This window comes from Vicugna pacos, chromosome 34 (assembly GCF_048564905.1).
Source record: "Vicugna pacos chromosome 34, VicPac4, whole genome shotgun sequence".
Taxonomy (NCBI): Eukaryota; Metazoa; Chordata; class Mammalia; order Artiodactyla; family Camelidae; genus Vicugna; species Vicugna pacos.
Window position 1 is genome coordinate 2,592,593 of NC_133020.1, and position 13,126 is coordinate 2,605,718.

Sequence of the window (13,126 nt, forward strand, 5' to 3'; positions counted from 1 at the left end):
CGGGGTTCAAGGTCAGGCAGCCTGCCTCCAGAGTACGTGTTCTTACACCCTTATACTATGGTGCCTCTTAAAATCAGTCTGAATGTCCAACTTAGTGTTTGCCAGTGTAGGGTGCACTTAGTAAGTTATGGTGTACGCATCAAATGGATCTGTATGCAACCACAATTATTTTTATAAAAAGTGCTCATTTACAAGTATATGTGGTCTGATCCCATTTTCCTTCAAATGTTTTTTAAAAAACTCAAAACACATCAAAACGAGTATTATGTTTGTCTCTGGGTGTTGGTATTACGGATAATTTTAGTTATAGTAGTTAAAAGCATTGCCTTTGGAATTAGAAAGACCTGGTTTCCAGTCCTGGCTTTGTTCCTTTTTTCGCTGTGTACTTTTTATTGCTTCTTAAGCTCTGGATGCCTCAACTCCATCATTTAAGAAATAGCGATTACCAGTCTGTCAGGGGTGTGTGCGTGTCAGACAGAGAGAGAATATTAAATGATACAATGTATGTAACACAGTTAGGACGCGTCATGATAAGTGCTCAATACATAGAAATAATTATTCTTATCATTTTTATAATTTTTCTATGCTGTCTGAATGTTTTATACTAATAATATATCACTTTCATATTCAGAAAAGTTAAGCCATTTCTATTTTGGAAAAAAATAACGCAAAAGGAGAAGGAAAAAAGAAGGAGGGTATACTCAGTGGTAGAGTGCATGCTTAGCATGCACAAGGTCCTGGGTTCAGTCCCCAGTACCTCTGTTGAAATAAATAATACTAAATAAATAAACCTAATCACCTCCCTCCTCCAAAAAAAAAAAAAGAAAAGAAAGAAACCAAAAGAAGAAGAAAAATACCCCCAGAAAGAGAGCTCAGGATGCTTTGTAATTGATCTGCTATTTGTCGCCATCAGGTAAACATTCAATAATGCTTGGTTTGTTGTACTGGCTCCCAAAAATACAAATAAAGGAGGGAAATGTTCTAGACAAGCATTCGGTGTATCAGTGATTAAAGACTCGTAGCCATTGAGCAAAGAGGCAGGTAGCCAGAATTTCTGATAACAGTGGGAACTACTGGCAGAGGATTGGCACCCGCTGCTACCTTGGTTCTGCTTCCAGGCCTGGCGGGTGCTCGTTCTGGACCGGCTGTCTCCGCAGCGCTGCGCGTCCCAGGAAGGGCCTGGGGCACGCTGGAAGCTGCACCTCCAGTGGAAGCAGGCTTGGTGTTTTCCTGCTGTGTGTAACTGTGTCCACACAGATGCGTTTCTGCATTCTTTGCTGTATTTTCCATCCACCACGTGTCTGTTACGACCATCAAAAGACTGAATATGGAATGAATGTTTATATTTATAGGAAAAATTAATTTTTCAAAATCATGTATTTATTATAGATTTTACATCCTGAAGTCCAGTCTCTGGATCTGCGGAGCTGTGATATTTCAGATACTGCTCTCCTGCACCTGTGTAACTGCAGAAAACTGAAGAAATTAAATTTAAATGCCTCAAAAGGAAACAGAATTTCCGTAACTTCGAAAGGTGTGTTTATTAACAGTAAATGAATTGGTAGAGTACTATTCACCATCTGGCATAATTTTGGAGTAAAGAAGGGAAAACATGTCAAAAGAGAGTATGAAGATGTGAAAGAAATAGAAACAATGTTAATAAAAATATTCAAACTAAGCTAAAGAATCCAAACTAAAATTCTTGTTTATAACCAACGCCGAAAGTTAAGAATACATTGAGTAAGTCACTACCTTGTATTTTAAACATATTTAAAATAAACATGGATGGATACCTCTATATTTTAAATATTTTGCCTAGTATAATGAAACAAGAAATGATCAATTCATACTTTGTTAAGGCTTTCTTGATGCAATATTACAACAGAAAATTAAATTATCATCAGATTAAATTTACTAGGCACTCTCCTATCCCTCTGTACAATACATGTTTTTTTATAGCAAGACAAAAACTGCATTTTTCAGTGTGATTGTTACATGAATTAGTGGAATTTTACCACTTTTTTCAATGTAGGGTTGTACCTTTTCTTCAATATAAGAAAGGGGGTTATTGGGCTAACTAGGTTTCTGGAAAATTTTGTGGGTAGCTGGCTCTATTTCTCAGTCAGCTTGCTTAGCAAGTTAGGATATTCATAAAATTGCCAAATAAGCATAAGTTTTTAAATGTTTACACAAATATTGACTTCCTAAAAAGAATTTTCATGCTGGATAGTAATGAATAAAATAATAGTTCTTTCTTAAGATTTTAAAAAACAATAAAAATGGCCTACTCATGAATTTACCATCTTCCCTTTTGTGTCGTTTGCCTGTGAAAACGCTGTAGTGTCTGTCCGTGGCTGAAGGGCCCGGGGTCCCTGAGGTGCCCTTTTATTTATGTGGCAAACTCTCACGTACCCACCACCAATGTGCGTTTCCACCCGTTTAATTGGATTTAAGGGCTTCTCTTTTCTTGACCCTTGGTGAAATGTAAGATTGGTCCAGGCTAACAGTGAAGGAGCATGGTGGCAGAAAAAGCAGAGTCAAAGAGGGAAGAGGGAACGCAGGTGTGAGTCCTAAGGATAAGGCTGGTATTTGGGCCATTTAACTTTTGATTTCTTTTCGGAGTCTACAAGAAAATTAGCTTTATTATTTTAAAACTTTTAACAGGAAGGAGACTCACCTGCTATTTAATTTACCTAATTTGGTTCTGAATGATTTTGGGCTATTTTCTAAAAGCAAATCTAAATTATAAATAAGATTTGCCATTAACTGCAGATATTCTGAAGAATACGGTACAGACTTTGTAGGGAATTCCTGAAACATTCCAAAAGAGTTCTAAATAAGGATAACATCACTGGAAACTAAGCATATCCCCACAGATGGACGACTTTGAAAAAGGCTAACATACAGTCGGATGTATCAGGGGTGGGGATTGCTAACGTGAAGATCAGTCACAGTTCTCGTATATGGACACGTGTAGCTCATTAATACAGAATCATGCTTTCCCTCAGGAATAAAAGCTGTGGCTTCGTCTTGCTCATACCTGCATGAAGCGTCTTTGAAAAGATGCTGCAAAGTCACTGACGAGGGAGTCCTTGCCCTCGCTCTCAATTGCCGGCTGCTGAAGATCATTGATTTGGGTGGCTGCTTGTGCATTACGGATGTGTCCTTACAGGCGCTGGGAGAAAACTGCGCATTTTTGCAGTGTGTTGATTTTTCAGCGACTCAGGTAAATGAAACACAGGCTTGAAATGTAGAGAAGGTATGCATTTGCCCAGTGTGTTTCCATGACTCATCAGAATATAATTAATTCTTCCTGTTGTTAGTGAAACTGATGACACTTCATGTTTTGGTGGTTAAATAATTGCAGTGTAATTTGGCACATTCCCCTCAATTATTCTAGTAAGGGTGGAAGGTATGTGTGGCTTAAACATGTTTGCTAAATGGGAGGCAATGAAACCATTATCTAAATGATTAATAAATTTTAGAAAATTTTGCTTCGATCATTTCCATTTACGTGCTGTTCCTTTTTCCCTTTTCTTAGGTATCTGACAATGGTGTGGTTGCACTTGTTAGTGGACCTTGTGCCAAGAAATTAGAGGTAATTTTAAAACATCTGTAAAGATGATGCCAACTGAATTTTTATATTATCCTCAGAAATTCTTTTTCAAACCTAGCCAACAACCAGTGCCTTATTATCAATTAGGTATTTGCATGGGCCTTTTTTTTTTTTTTGCTTCTACGTCTTTATTCCCACAGTAAAAAAAAAAAAAAACTGGTTAAGTTAGATTAAGTCTGCTTTATAATAAAATACATTTTACTTTCAGTAAAAGTTATTATTTTCCAGAAGTTTTAGCTTCTAATACATTTAAGTAGTCTTATTACGGATGATGATAGTGAAAATTTATCAGTGCAAACTGACATTCTTTCAAATGTTTGTGTCTGATATTTTTATCAGGACTGCTTATTCTCTTGCCATTGTATTTTTCTGGATCCTGGAAGGGATCCAGAATATACCACTGTGGCATAAAAATTATTTTGAGTGAAGATGTGTGAGAATCAACAGATGGGGAAAAAAAGGCTTTATCTGAAACCCTACCTTTCCCATCTGCCTAAAACCAGACTTCCAAAAGGATTCAACTGCCTTAAACCCCATTTAAGGAAGATTTCCCATATGTGGGGGGATCACTTCTGTCACTGGAGAAGTCAGATGAGAATGGCACTAAACAAGCACTGTCACAAGATTGTCATACCTCCCAGCTCCTCTCCTGACGGTTCTGTCTTCCCTAACAGCCATTTGCTTTTCTGCAAGTGTCCTTCCTCCCCCTCCCCCTCCCGGTTAGGATGGTATATAAACACTAAATTCTAGCCTTTTCTTTGAGCTACTTTCTTTGTGAGCTTTCATGTGAATAAACTTTGTCTTTTCTCTTGCTAATCTTTTTGTGAGTTTAATTCAGAGACTTTTAAAGACAAACATAAGAGGTTAGAGAAAAGGTTTTTCCTCCCCAGCAGCCACATTGTGCAGCCATTTAAAAAGATCTTAAATTAGTGTTCAGCCTTTGTATTCAGTGACTGACGTGGCTCCTTTGTAACCTGTTTCTGAACATACATATCTAAGAAGCCTTCTGTCCCAAGCTTTTGGCAGTTTACATTGTTTTGTTTTTGCTTTCAATATAGCTGTGCTTTTCAACAATAAGTCACATCAAATCCTCTTTGGAAGTAAGCAGGCTATACATGAGTTATAAATGTCAGCAATCACTACTGCAATAGAATGGGTGGTGCCACATTTTTGCCAAAATATTTCTACTTGACTTACTGCCCAAGGAGATTTTTCTGTGATATTTATATATCTGCATCCTGCTGGCATGTATGTATGTGTATGTGTGTGTATAAAATAGCATATATGTTTTTACAAATCTTTTAATTAAGAAATTACCATTTTTTAATACAAAGTTCCAAATCCGAAATTGCATCAAACTGTAGGGGCAATAAATTCTGCCGTAATTTCTACTCTCTTATATACTAACATTTGTTGAGCACTTGCTGTAGTCTGGCCTCCGTGCTGTTGCCTCGTGTTCATTAGACTATTTAATTCTTACAACAGTATTCTCCTGTAATCACCATCGTTTTTAACAAAGCTCTCAAACAGATAACCTAGCTTATCACTTCCTAATAAAGCCAAGGAAATTAGTTGTTACGCAGCGGTGGGAAATACACCTACGCGTTTACTTCAGCATTATGAAACTAGGAGCACCCACTTAAGATCTGATAACTTAGGACGTAGGAAAAGGCCCAGTAACCAATGCATTCGTGATTGTTGGTGCCGTATCATGGAATTTTGCATTTTATGAATTTTCTAAAGTTTATTTCTATAAGTACAGAAACATTGTAATGGAAATCTTTCTAAAATTTGTTAGAACTTAATTCCCTCCTTAAATGAAGTAGAGTGAATATATTTTAACTTTTGACTCATAGCATCATTGTGACCACAATTCCTGACTGAAATTTTTGAAATATAAACGAATTTATATCTTTAACTGATTCTTCTCTTTTGGGTGATACGTATCTCTACCATTTATCACATACCCTGTTTTAATCTGGTACTTTTAATTTGTTCGATTCTGGGAAATTAAATTACCAGTGTTGCTAAATTATTTATAACTTGAAAAATAAATTTGATTAAATCCCTCCTAAAGGTTGACATTTAGTACAGATGTATGTTACAGCATTTAATGAATGTCAGGATTGCCTCTGAAATCTTTGTTAGTCTGAGTTCCCAGGAGCACAGACCTTTTTGTGCATCATTTTGTCATCATTTTATCTGCAGGTTTACTGCAGTCCAGATACATGGTAGTCACTCAGTAAATGTTATCAGATTCTTAACTTTGTATTATAGTCATTTTATAGTTTTCTGCAGTCTTCATGATTAAAAATTTAATTTGCTGTATAAAACTTTTTTACTAAAAGAATATTTATTATCTGCTATATTCTAGGCAGTAGCTTATAAGAGAACAAAATCTGTCCATGTTATATATCATTTTTTCCTTTAATCATTTTTCTAGTGTTGGTAATTCAGATTATTTACAGCTTTTAGCTATTAGAAATAATCATATGTTGGGACATACCAAATTTTTCTTCCATTGCTATGATGAACTCCCAAAAACGAAACAAGTGGGTCAATAGGTATGAATATTTTTAATGGTCCTAAATGCATGATGCTGAATTGTTTCCCATGAAGGTTACATTGTGAATTTGCAATTTTTGCCAGGATCCCAATTTGCCAGAATTGAATATTTTCTTTTTTTTTTTAATGCTTTTCAAATTTAGTATATTTTAAATGGAACCTGAGTTGAACATGGTTCCTTCCATCTGTTCTCAATTGTATTTCACTGTCTGTAGCCTTTGCCAGTTTGTGTCATAGGATGCCTCTTCCAGTTTATAATAAGGATGCTTTTTGCCTCAGTTTTTATGATTTTTCAACATACTCAGGTTTCCTTTATTTCTAAGATATGATTGATTATAATATGTACACTGGCATAACATCAACATTTCAGGAGAAAAGAAATACTGCTACCATAAACATACACATCAATTATTAGCTAATTTTACTTCCAGAATCATTAAAATGTTTTTATTGTGGTCAACTGTACATAAAATTTACCATTTTAACCATTTTAATGTGCAGTTCAGTAGAATTATGTACATTCACATCACTGTGCAGCCATCACCGTTACCTATCTCCAGAATTTTTCATCTTTCCAAATTGAAACTTTATCCATTAAATAATAACTTCCCATCACCCTCACCCCCAGCTTCTGGCAACCTCTGTTCTCCTTTCCATCTTTATAAATTTGCCTGTTACAGTCACACTTTGTGTATGTATCTGTTCATCCATCAATATGTTTCCACATTTGGCTATTGTGAATACTGCTGCTGTGTACGTAGGTATACACGTACAGGTCCCTGCTTCCAGTTCTTTTGGGTGTATCCCTAGAAGTGAGGTAGCTAGATCGTGTGCTAATTCTAGGTATGATTGTTTGAGGAACTGCCATACTGTTTCCATGGCAGCTGTATCCTTTTACATTCTCACCAGCAAAGGAAGATGCTTCCAAATTAGAACACCAAACAAAAGATAATACATTTCAAATATATGGAAAAGCATAGAAAATAATATGATAGAGACCTATGGACCAATCACTTGAATTTTAACACTTTCTGCAGTTACTCTAATTCTTTTTTAAAATTAGTACGTCATATCTAAAGCTCCTCCCCTCACGTATTTCTCCATCTTCCTTCAGAGGTAACCACTATTCCAAAGATTCCTTTGTATCTTTCCTTCCATGCTTAGATACTTCATCTCTCTAAGTATATATGTGTGTGTGTGCGCGTGTGTGTATCTCCATAAACAAGATATAATATTCTATGTTTTTAAATTGTACATAATAATTTCATAATGTATGTGTTGTATTACAGTTACTTTTTTAATTCAAAATTATATTTAAAATTTTTTTCAAGCATATCGAGGTATAATTTACATACACTAAAATTCACCTATTTTAACTGTATAGTTTGATGAATTTTGCTAATTGTTCCACAGCCTTGTAGCCACTACCGCAGTTAAGTATAGAACATTTCCGTCACCCTAAAAAGTCCTCTCATCTCTTTGCAGTAAGTCCCCTGCCATGGCCCTCCCCCCACAAGCAACCACTGATTTTGTCAATATAGTTTTGCCCTTTCTAGAATTTTATATGAGTGAAATCATGCACTATATTGCCTTTTGGGGTTTTTTTTTTTAACTTTTTTATTTTGCTTCCTTCACTTGGCATAATGTTTTTGAGATTCACCCATGTTGTTACATGTGTTAATACTTCATTTCTTTTTTTTTTCGCTAAGTAGTATTCCATAGACTGAATATGACACCGTTTGTTCATACATTCACCATCTGACGGATATTTGGGTTGTAACAGTTTTAGACTATTATAAATATTGCTATGGACATTTGCATACCAGTCTTTGTGTAGATATATGTTCTCATTTTGTGGGGGTGAATACCTAGACTGGAAATGCTGGCTCAGAAACATGCACAAGTATATGTTGAGCTTTATAAGATGCTACCATTACTGTTCTCTGAAGTGTCTGAGCTAACGTTATGTTTAAGAGTTATATCTATTAATAAAAGTAGATATTTTTCATTGTAACTGTTCTATTACGTTATATTAATGAATCGCCATTTATTTACCCAATTTCCACTTCTTTACTATACAAATAACATTTCAGGGGGCATATTTATAAATTACTTCCTTGCATACATGTACAAGCTTTTTTTCTCTACATAGTGGATATCTGCAGATGGAATTGCTGGGTTCTGGGGCAAACTCACTGTCAGTTTTAATAGATATTTCCAGATTACTTTATAAAATGGTTGGGCATTTAACTTTTAAGGTTGCAATACCTTCAAATTACTACAGACTTACATTGGGCCTTTCTACAGAGTTTTTCATACAAGTAGATATTTGGTTTCTCTGCTATCAGAGTACAGAATTTCCCAAGCTTTTTCATACTGTAATTATTGTCCTGTTTTTTTTTTCTTTCACTGCACTTTATGTTTAAACAGGAGATTCATATGGGACACTGTGTGAATCTGACTGACGAGGCGGTAGAAGCTGTCCTGACCTGCTGCCCGCAGATCTGCATATTGCTCTTCCATGGATGCCCCTTGATAACAGGTTAGTTGTTAGGCTGTTTGGGTTCAAATCCTGATTTCATTTTTAATAACTGTGACTTTGAGTTAATAACTTAACCCATTCCAGTATTCCGTGTCTTATCCTAAATGGATGAAATGACAGCACCCTACCTCGTAAGCTTGGTCATGATGAGTATCTGACAACACTTTACATGGTGCCCAGCACCCAGTAATTGTTAGTCATGAAGATTGTGGTGATGGTGGTGATGGTGGTGGTGGTGATGATTGTGGTGGTGGTGGTGATGGCAAGTGCTCAGTAAATGTTCACTACAATGAGGATGACGACGGTGGCAGTGATAGTGGTCATGACATTAAACAAGATGCTTTATGTAGTCAAGTTTGTAATACTACATCAGTCCGATATGCTAAGTGACCTGTTAGTTGTCATCTCATCAAGCTGTAGCTTGAGAAACTGAGATTCAGAATAATTTGGACTCTTAGGCTACATGTGGTTCTTCCCTAAAGGAGAACAAAGCAGTCACAGCCCTTCTGGCCTGTATGAAAGCCGCGAGCCCCCTTTCACATGACCCCAGTGACAGGTCGCACACCGCAGCATCACCTGGATCTTACTCTAAGTCGGTGCTCACGTCCAGCCCTTCCACCTCATCTCTCTAATTACAGTCACTGTCCTAGAAGTCCTTTTGACAGCTTCTGTTTTCCCTTATGTTTGGACTACCAGGCTAAACCATGCCTGTAATGGGCTGTATTTGGTTATCAGTGACATCCATAATGAAGACTGAATCTTATTTTAGGCAGACATTTCTCAGAACACTAAAGCCAGAAGAGGCATTAGAAACTCTTTTAACAGTGGGTACCTCTAGGGAAAGTTGCGGAGAGACGAGAGAAAGAAAAAGCCTTCACTATATACCCTTTTGTACCTTTTGAATTTTGTATCATGTGAATGATTTTACCTATTAAAAATTAATAATCATAATTTTTAAAAAGTAATTTAGAACCAGAAAAATTCATGGGCCTAAGGACAGGGAATTGGCACATGTAAACACTATTCTGGGGGTCATGAGAAGGTAGGCAGAGGCCCTCTGGTCATCAGAAAAAGCAGAAAATTACATTATAACAAGTAGGCTGTCACTGTAAGGTGGAGGAGACCACAAAATGTGAAATGTAATAACGACAACATTTGGTAATAGAGCTTTTCAGAATAACAACTAAAAGTGTATAAATCTACTCACTGGGCTATGTGTACATTTAATCAATACATTAAACAAGAAAATGTACTCAGAAAGTGACTCCATTTTCCTCTCATTGTTTCAATTACAAATCTGCTCTAAAGGGGCTGATTTTTCCCAAAACCAATGAAAATCTCAGACATACGTTGTTGACTTATCATTCTCAGATAGTTAAAAAAAAAGTCTTGTCATTTCATTTCAATCGTCAAAATGTCTTTGACCCACGTAATACTCTAAACAAGCTCACATTACAGCTTTTCGCTCCTCCCCTCGGCCCCAGTTTGCCGGGAGGGGGCGTGAGGGGACATCGTTAGTTTCCCTGCTGACCACTTCATGCTTCTCCTCTTCCTTCCTCAGCTTCCCCGCCGTGGTTTCTGACCCACCGGTGTCGGTGCAGGGTAGGACGGTAGTGGGCAGGAGGGGAGATAAGGGAAAGAAAAGTCTTACTTGACCACAGCACGCTGGGCTCTGTGGGTGAGCTGACCCTGATCCATACTCTTCCCACGGGGGGCCGGGGGGCACCTTTCATCTTCTCCAGGGTCCACCCTCTCCCACTCCTCTCACCATTGGGTTTCTCTCTTTATCTGCAGTTCTCTTGATTGAAGCGAATGTGTCCTCTGGCTGGTAGCTAGCTAGCGTTTTGTCTTCCTCTGCCCCCAGGCATCTGGCCACACACTTTCAGTCTCTTTCTGTTGAGATCTCCGAACTCACCCAGATTGCTCTCATGAGCAGAACATAAGGCAACCCGTGCCAGCCCACATCTGTCCACAGAAAACCCGTGCTTTAGACAGTGAGAGCGCAGGTGTTTCTTATCTTCAGTCCTCTCTCTAGCTTCATGGCCTCTTATCACAGCCCTGGGTTTTAGTTGTTTTAGGTGTGGGTCTGATGCTCGTGTGCTGTGTCTCCCCCAAGCTCCAGGGGGCACACCGGATTCTCCAGCCAGTCTCCTGAAAGCCCTCTCACTAGGCTTCAGGGGAAGAGCAGGCACCTGCAGCCCTCTTCCTAGAATTCAAATCACAACTGTCTTCAAAGAAATCCTTTCTTCAATTTCCAGTTCTCCATCTCTTCCCACTTTAACACTTCTGTGTCTTTGGTTGAGGCACCACGGATCCCCAAATCAGTTTTCAGCAAACCATTTGCAAGTCATGTATAGGTGGTCAGGTATCTCATTTTGGAATGAGAGGGGGTGGCTGGTATCTCCAGTCCTGAAACCTTAGCTGAAAAGTCCTATTTTAACGTTCCATTTGTCTCAGGAAAACTTGGCTACATAACATGTTATGATTTTACCTTGATTACCTTTCTGGTTACCATTTGGAAATAAATTTGCATTTTCCCTGTACTTTTCCTAGAAGTCAAGACGGAGCGTACACAGTCACCCAGAAAAGCTTACCGTTAGGCAGACCGCTTAAAACGGGTTACCAGAGGCCCTGTAGATAATGAAATCTTTAGAAGGTACAACCAAAAATTTATTTGAGTACAAGATTAATATTAAAATGCTTAAATGTGCCTGTGTCAGTGTAGAAATGACTGACATTGCTTTCTTAAAAAAAATTGAAAAGTAAAAAATAAATTAAAAAAGAACTGACTGACAAATACCAGTTTTCAAGTCTGCAGAACATGTTGAGTGATTAATCTGATTTTTAAAGCAGAAGACTTGAGATAAAATTATATAATTATTGAGATCACTGGTAACCAAAGATATATTAATAGCTGGTGAATTCAAGAGAAATGCCTGTCTGCTATGACCATAGACACTAGGAAAGCTTAATCCTACTAAATTTTTCCCCATCCACGTAACGACTCAAAATCCTGAATTTACCGATTATCTTGCTGCAGAGCAGCCACATGACACGTAACTCCCCTCCTCAGCCTCAGCTCACTCCCTTTCTGAGTAGTGTCCCTTCCCAGCCGACCGACACACACGCACACCCCCTTTGAAAGGTCTTACCCTTGGAAGGTCTCCTGTGGAGAGGGACTCTCCTCCCGTGCAAACCTGTCAAAGCGCTGCCCGCGTAAGTCTCATTGTGTGCTACTGCCACCTTGTGGTCATACCGTTTTCCTTGCTCTGCTCCATGATCCCTTGATCTCACTCGCTGCAGCTACATGGTGTGGTATTCCAGACGGCACCAAGGGTATAGCATAAAACAAAAAATGTTTGTATGTACAGAAAGCTGGGTAAATGTAATATACCACTATAATGAATGTTAATACATCAAAGGCTGAGAAATACTGTAGCTAAGAAACAACTTTTTAAATCCAAGTGCCAGGGAGGAAGAAATTTCCCTCTGCCCCTCTAGGTCCTTCTGGCTGGTCTAAGAATTACGTTGACATGGGACAGAGTAACAGGAGAAAGTCAAACAAAGTTTAATGATACGTGTACGCGGGAGAGACCTGGAAGAACTGAGTCACTCACCGAAGTGGCCGGAACTCTCACCCTACGTACCCCCCTCGGCAGCTAAAGACAAAAGAGGATGTTGGGGACAGTGGTTTGGGACTTCAGAAGGGAGGAAGGAAATTCACATGAAGATGGAAAAGCAGATGTTTGGTACACAAATGTTTGTTGGGCCCCGTGGAGGCAGTGGGACGCAGAGGTGCTCTGATCCCGAGGTCCTGCTGAGTTTCCAGCTCCACACCTGGCCCGTTTTCTTTGCAGACGCTCTCTGGTGACAGCTCTATTCCGGGAAAGGGCCCTCACTCCCTAGACAGTGAGGGGCAAGGTCAGAGTTTCTTCTTTTGAGTCTTGATTGTTTTCAGCTGAAAATAATCCACATGCCAAAGAGACAATTTGGGGTGGCAAGTTTTGCTCCCATACAGAAGCATTTCCCGATTTTTTTTTCTTAGCACAGAATAATTTATATATTATTTTTTGACCCCTGCTCTCACAGAATAGGAGGTGAGTTACTGAAATGTTTGCTCATTGTGACACGGTTTTTAATAATAGTGCTTAGATTAAAACAAAATCTCCAGATAGAGTGAAACGAGCCCCCACCCCCAGCCCCCTGCCGTCACTCCAGAACACGGAGTAACTTAGCTTGTATGGGCCTCAGCTTTCCCTCACACGTAATTGCCAGTCATGAAATCAGGAGACCTGATAATGAGACGAGTTCATACACATGGCTTTTATCAATAAAGGTTCTCAAGGAGCAAAAAGCTGAAGTTTTTCAGTTACTCAGGTCATCTCCGCTCATCCTCCTTTCCC

General features: G+C 38.5%; 1 protein-coding gene across 3 annotated transcripts in view; it reads left to right on the forward strand.

The window, feature by feature from the left end:
• The window catches only part of AMN1 (antagonist of mitotic exit network 1 homolog), a 36,035-nt gene that overhangs the window by 15,777 nt on the left and 7,132 nt on the right, over window positions 1–13,126 (forward strand). For all 3 annotated transcript variants that reach the window (XM_072954275.1, XM_006199976.4, XM_072954274.1), the window contains 4 exons: window positions 1,390–1,534; window positions 3,009–3,226; window positions 3,542–3,598; window positions 8,612–8,723. In XM_072954275.1, coding sequence (XP_072810376.1) covers window positions 1,390–1,534; window positions 3,009–3,226; window positions 3,542–3,598; window positions 8,612–8,723 — 532 coding nt within the window. The remainder of the gene's footprint in view (window positions 1–1,389; window positions 1,535–3,008; window positions 3,227–3,541; window positions 3,599–8,611; window positions 8,724–13,126) is intronic.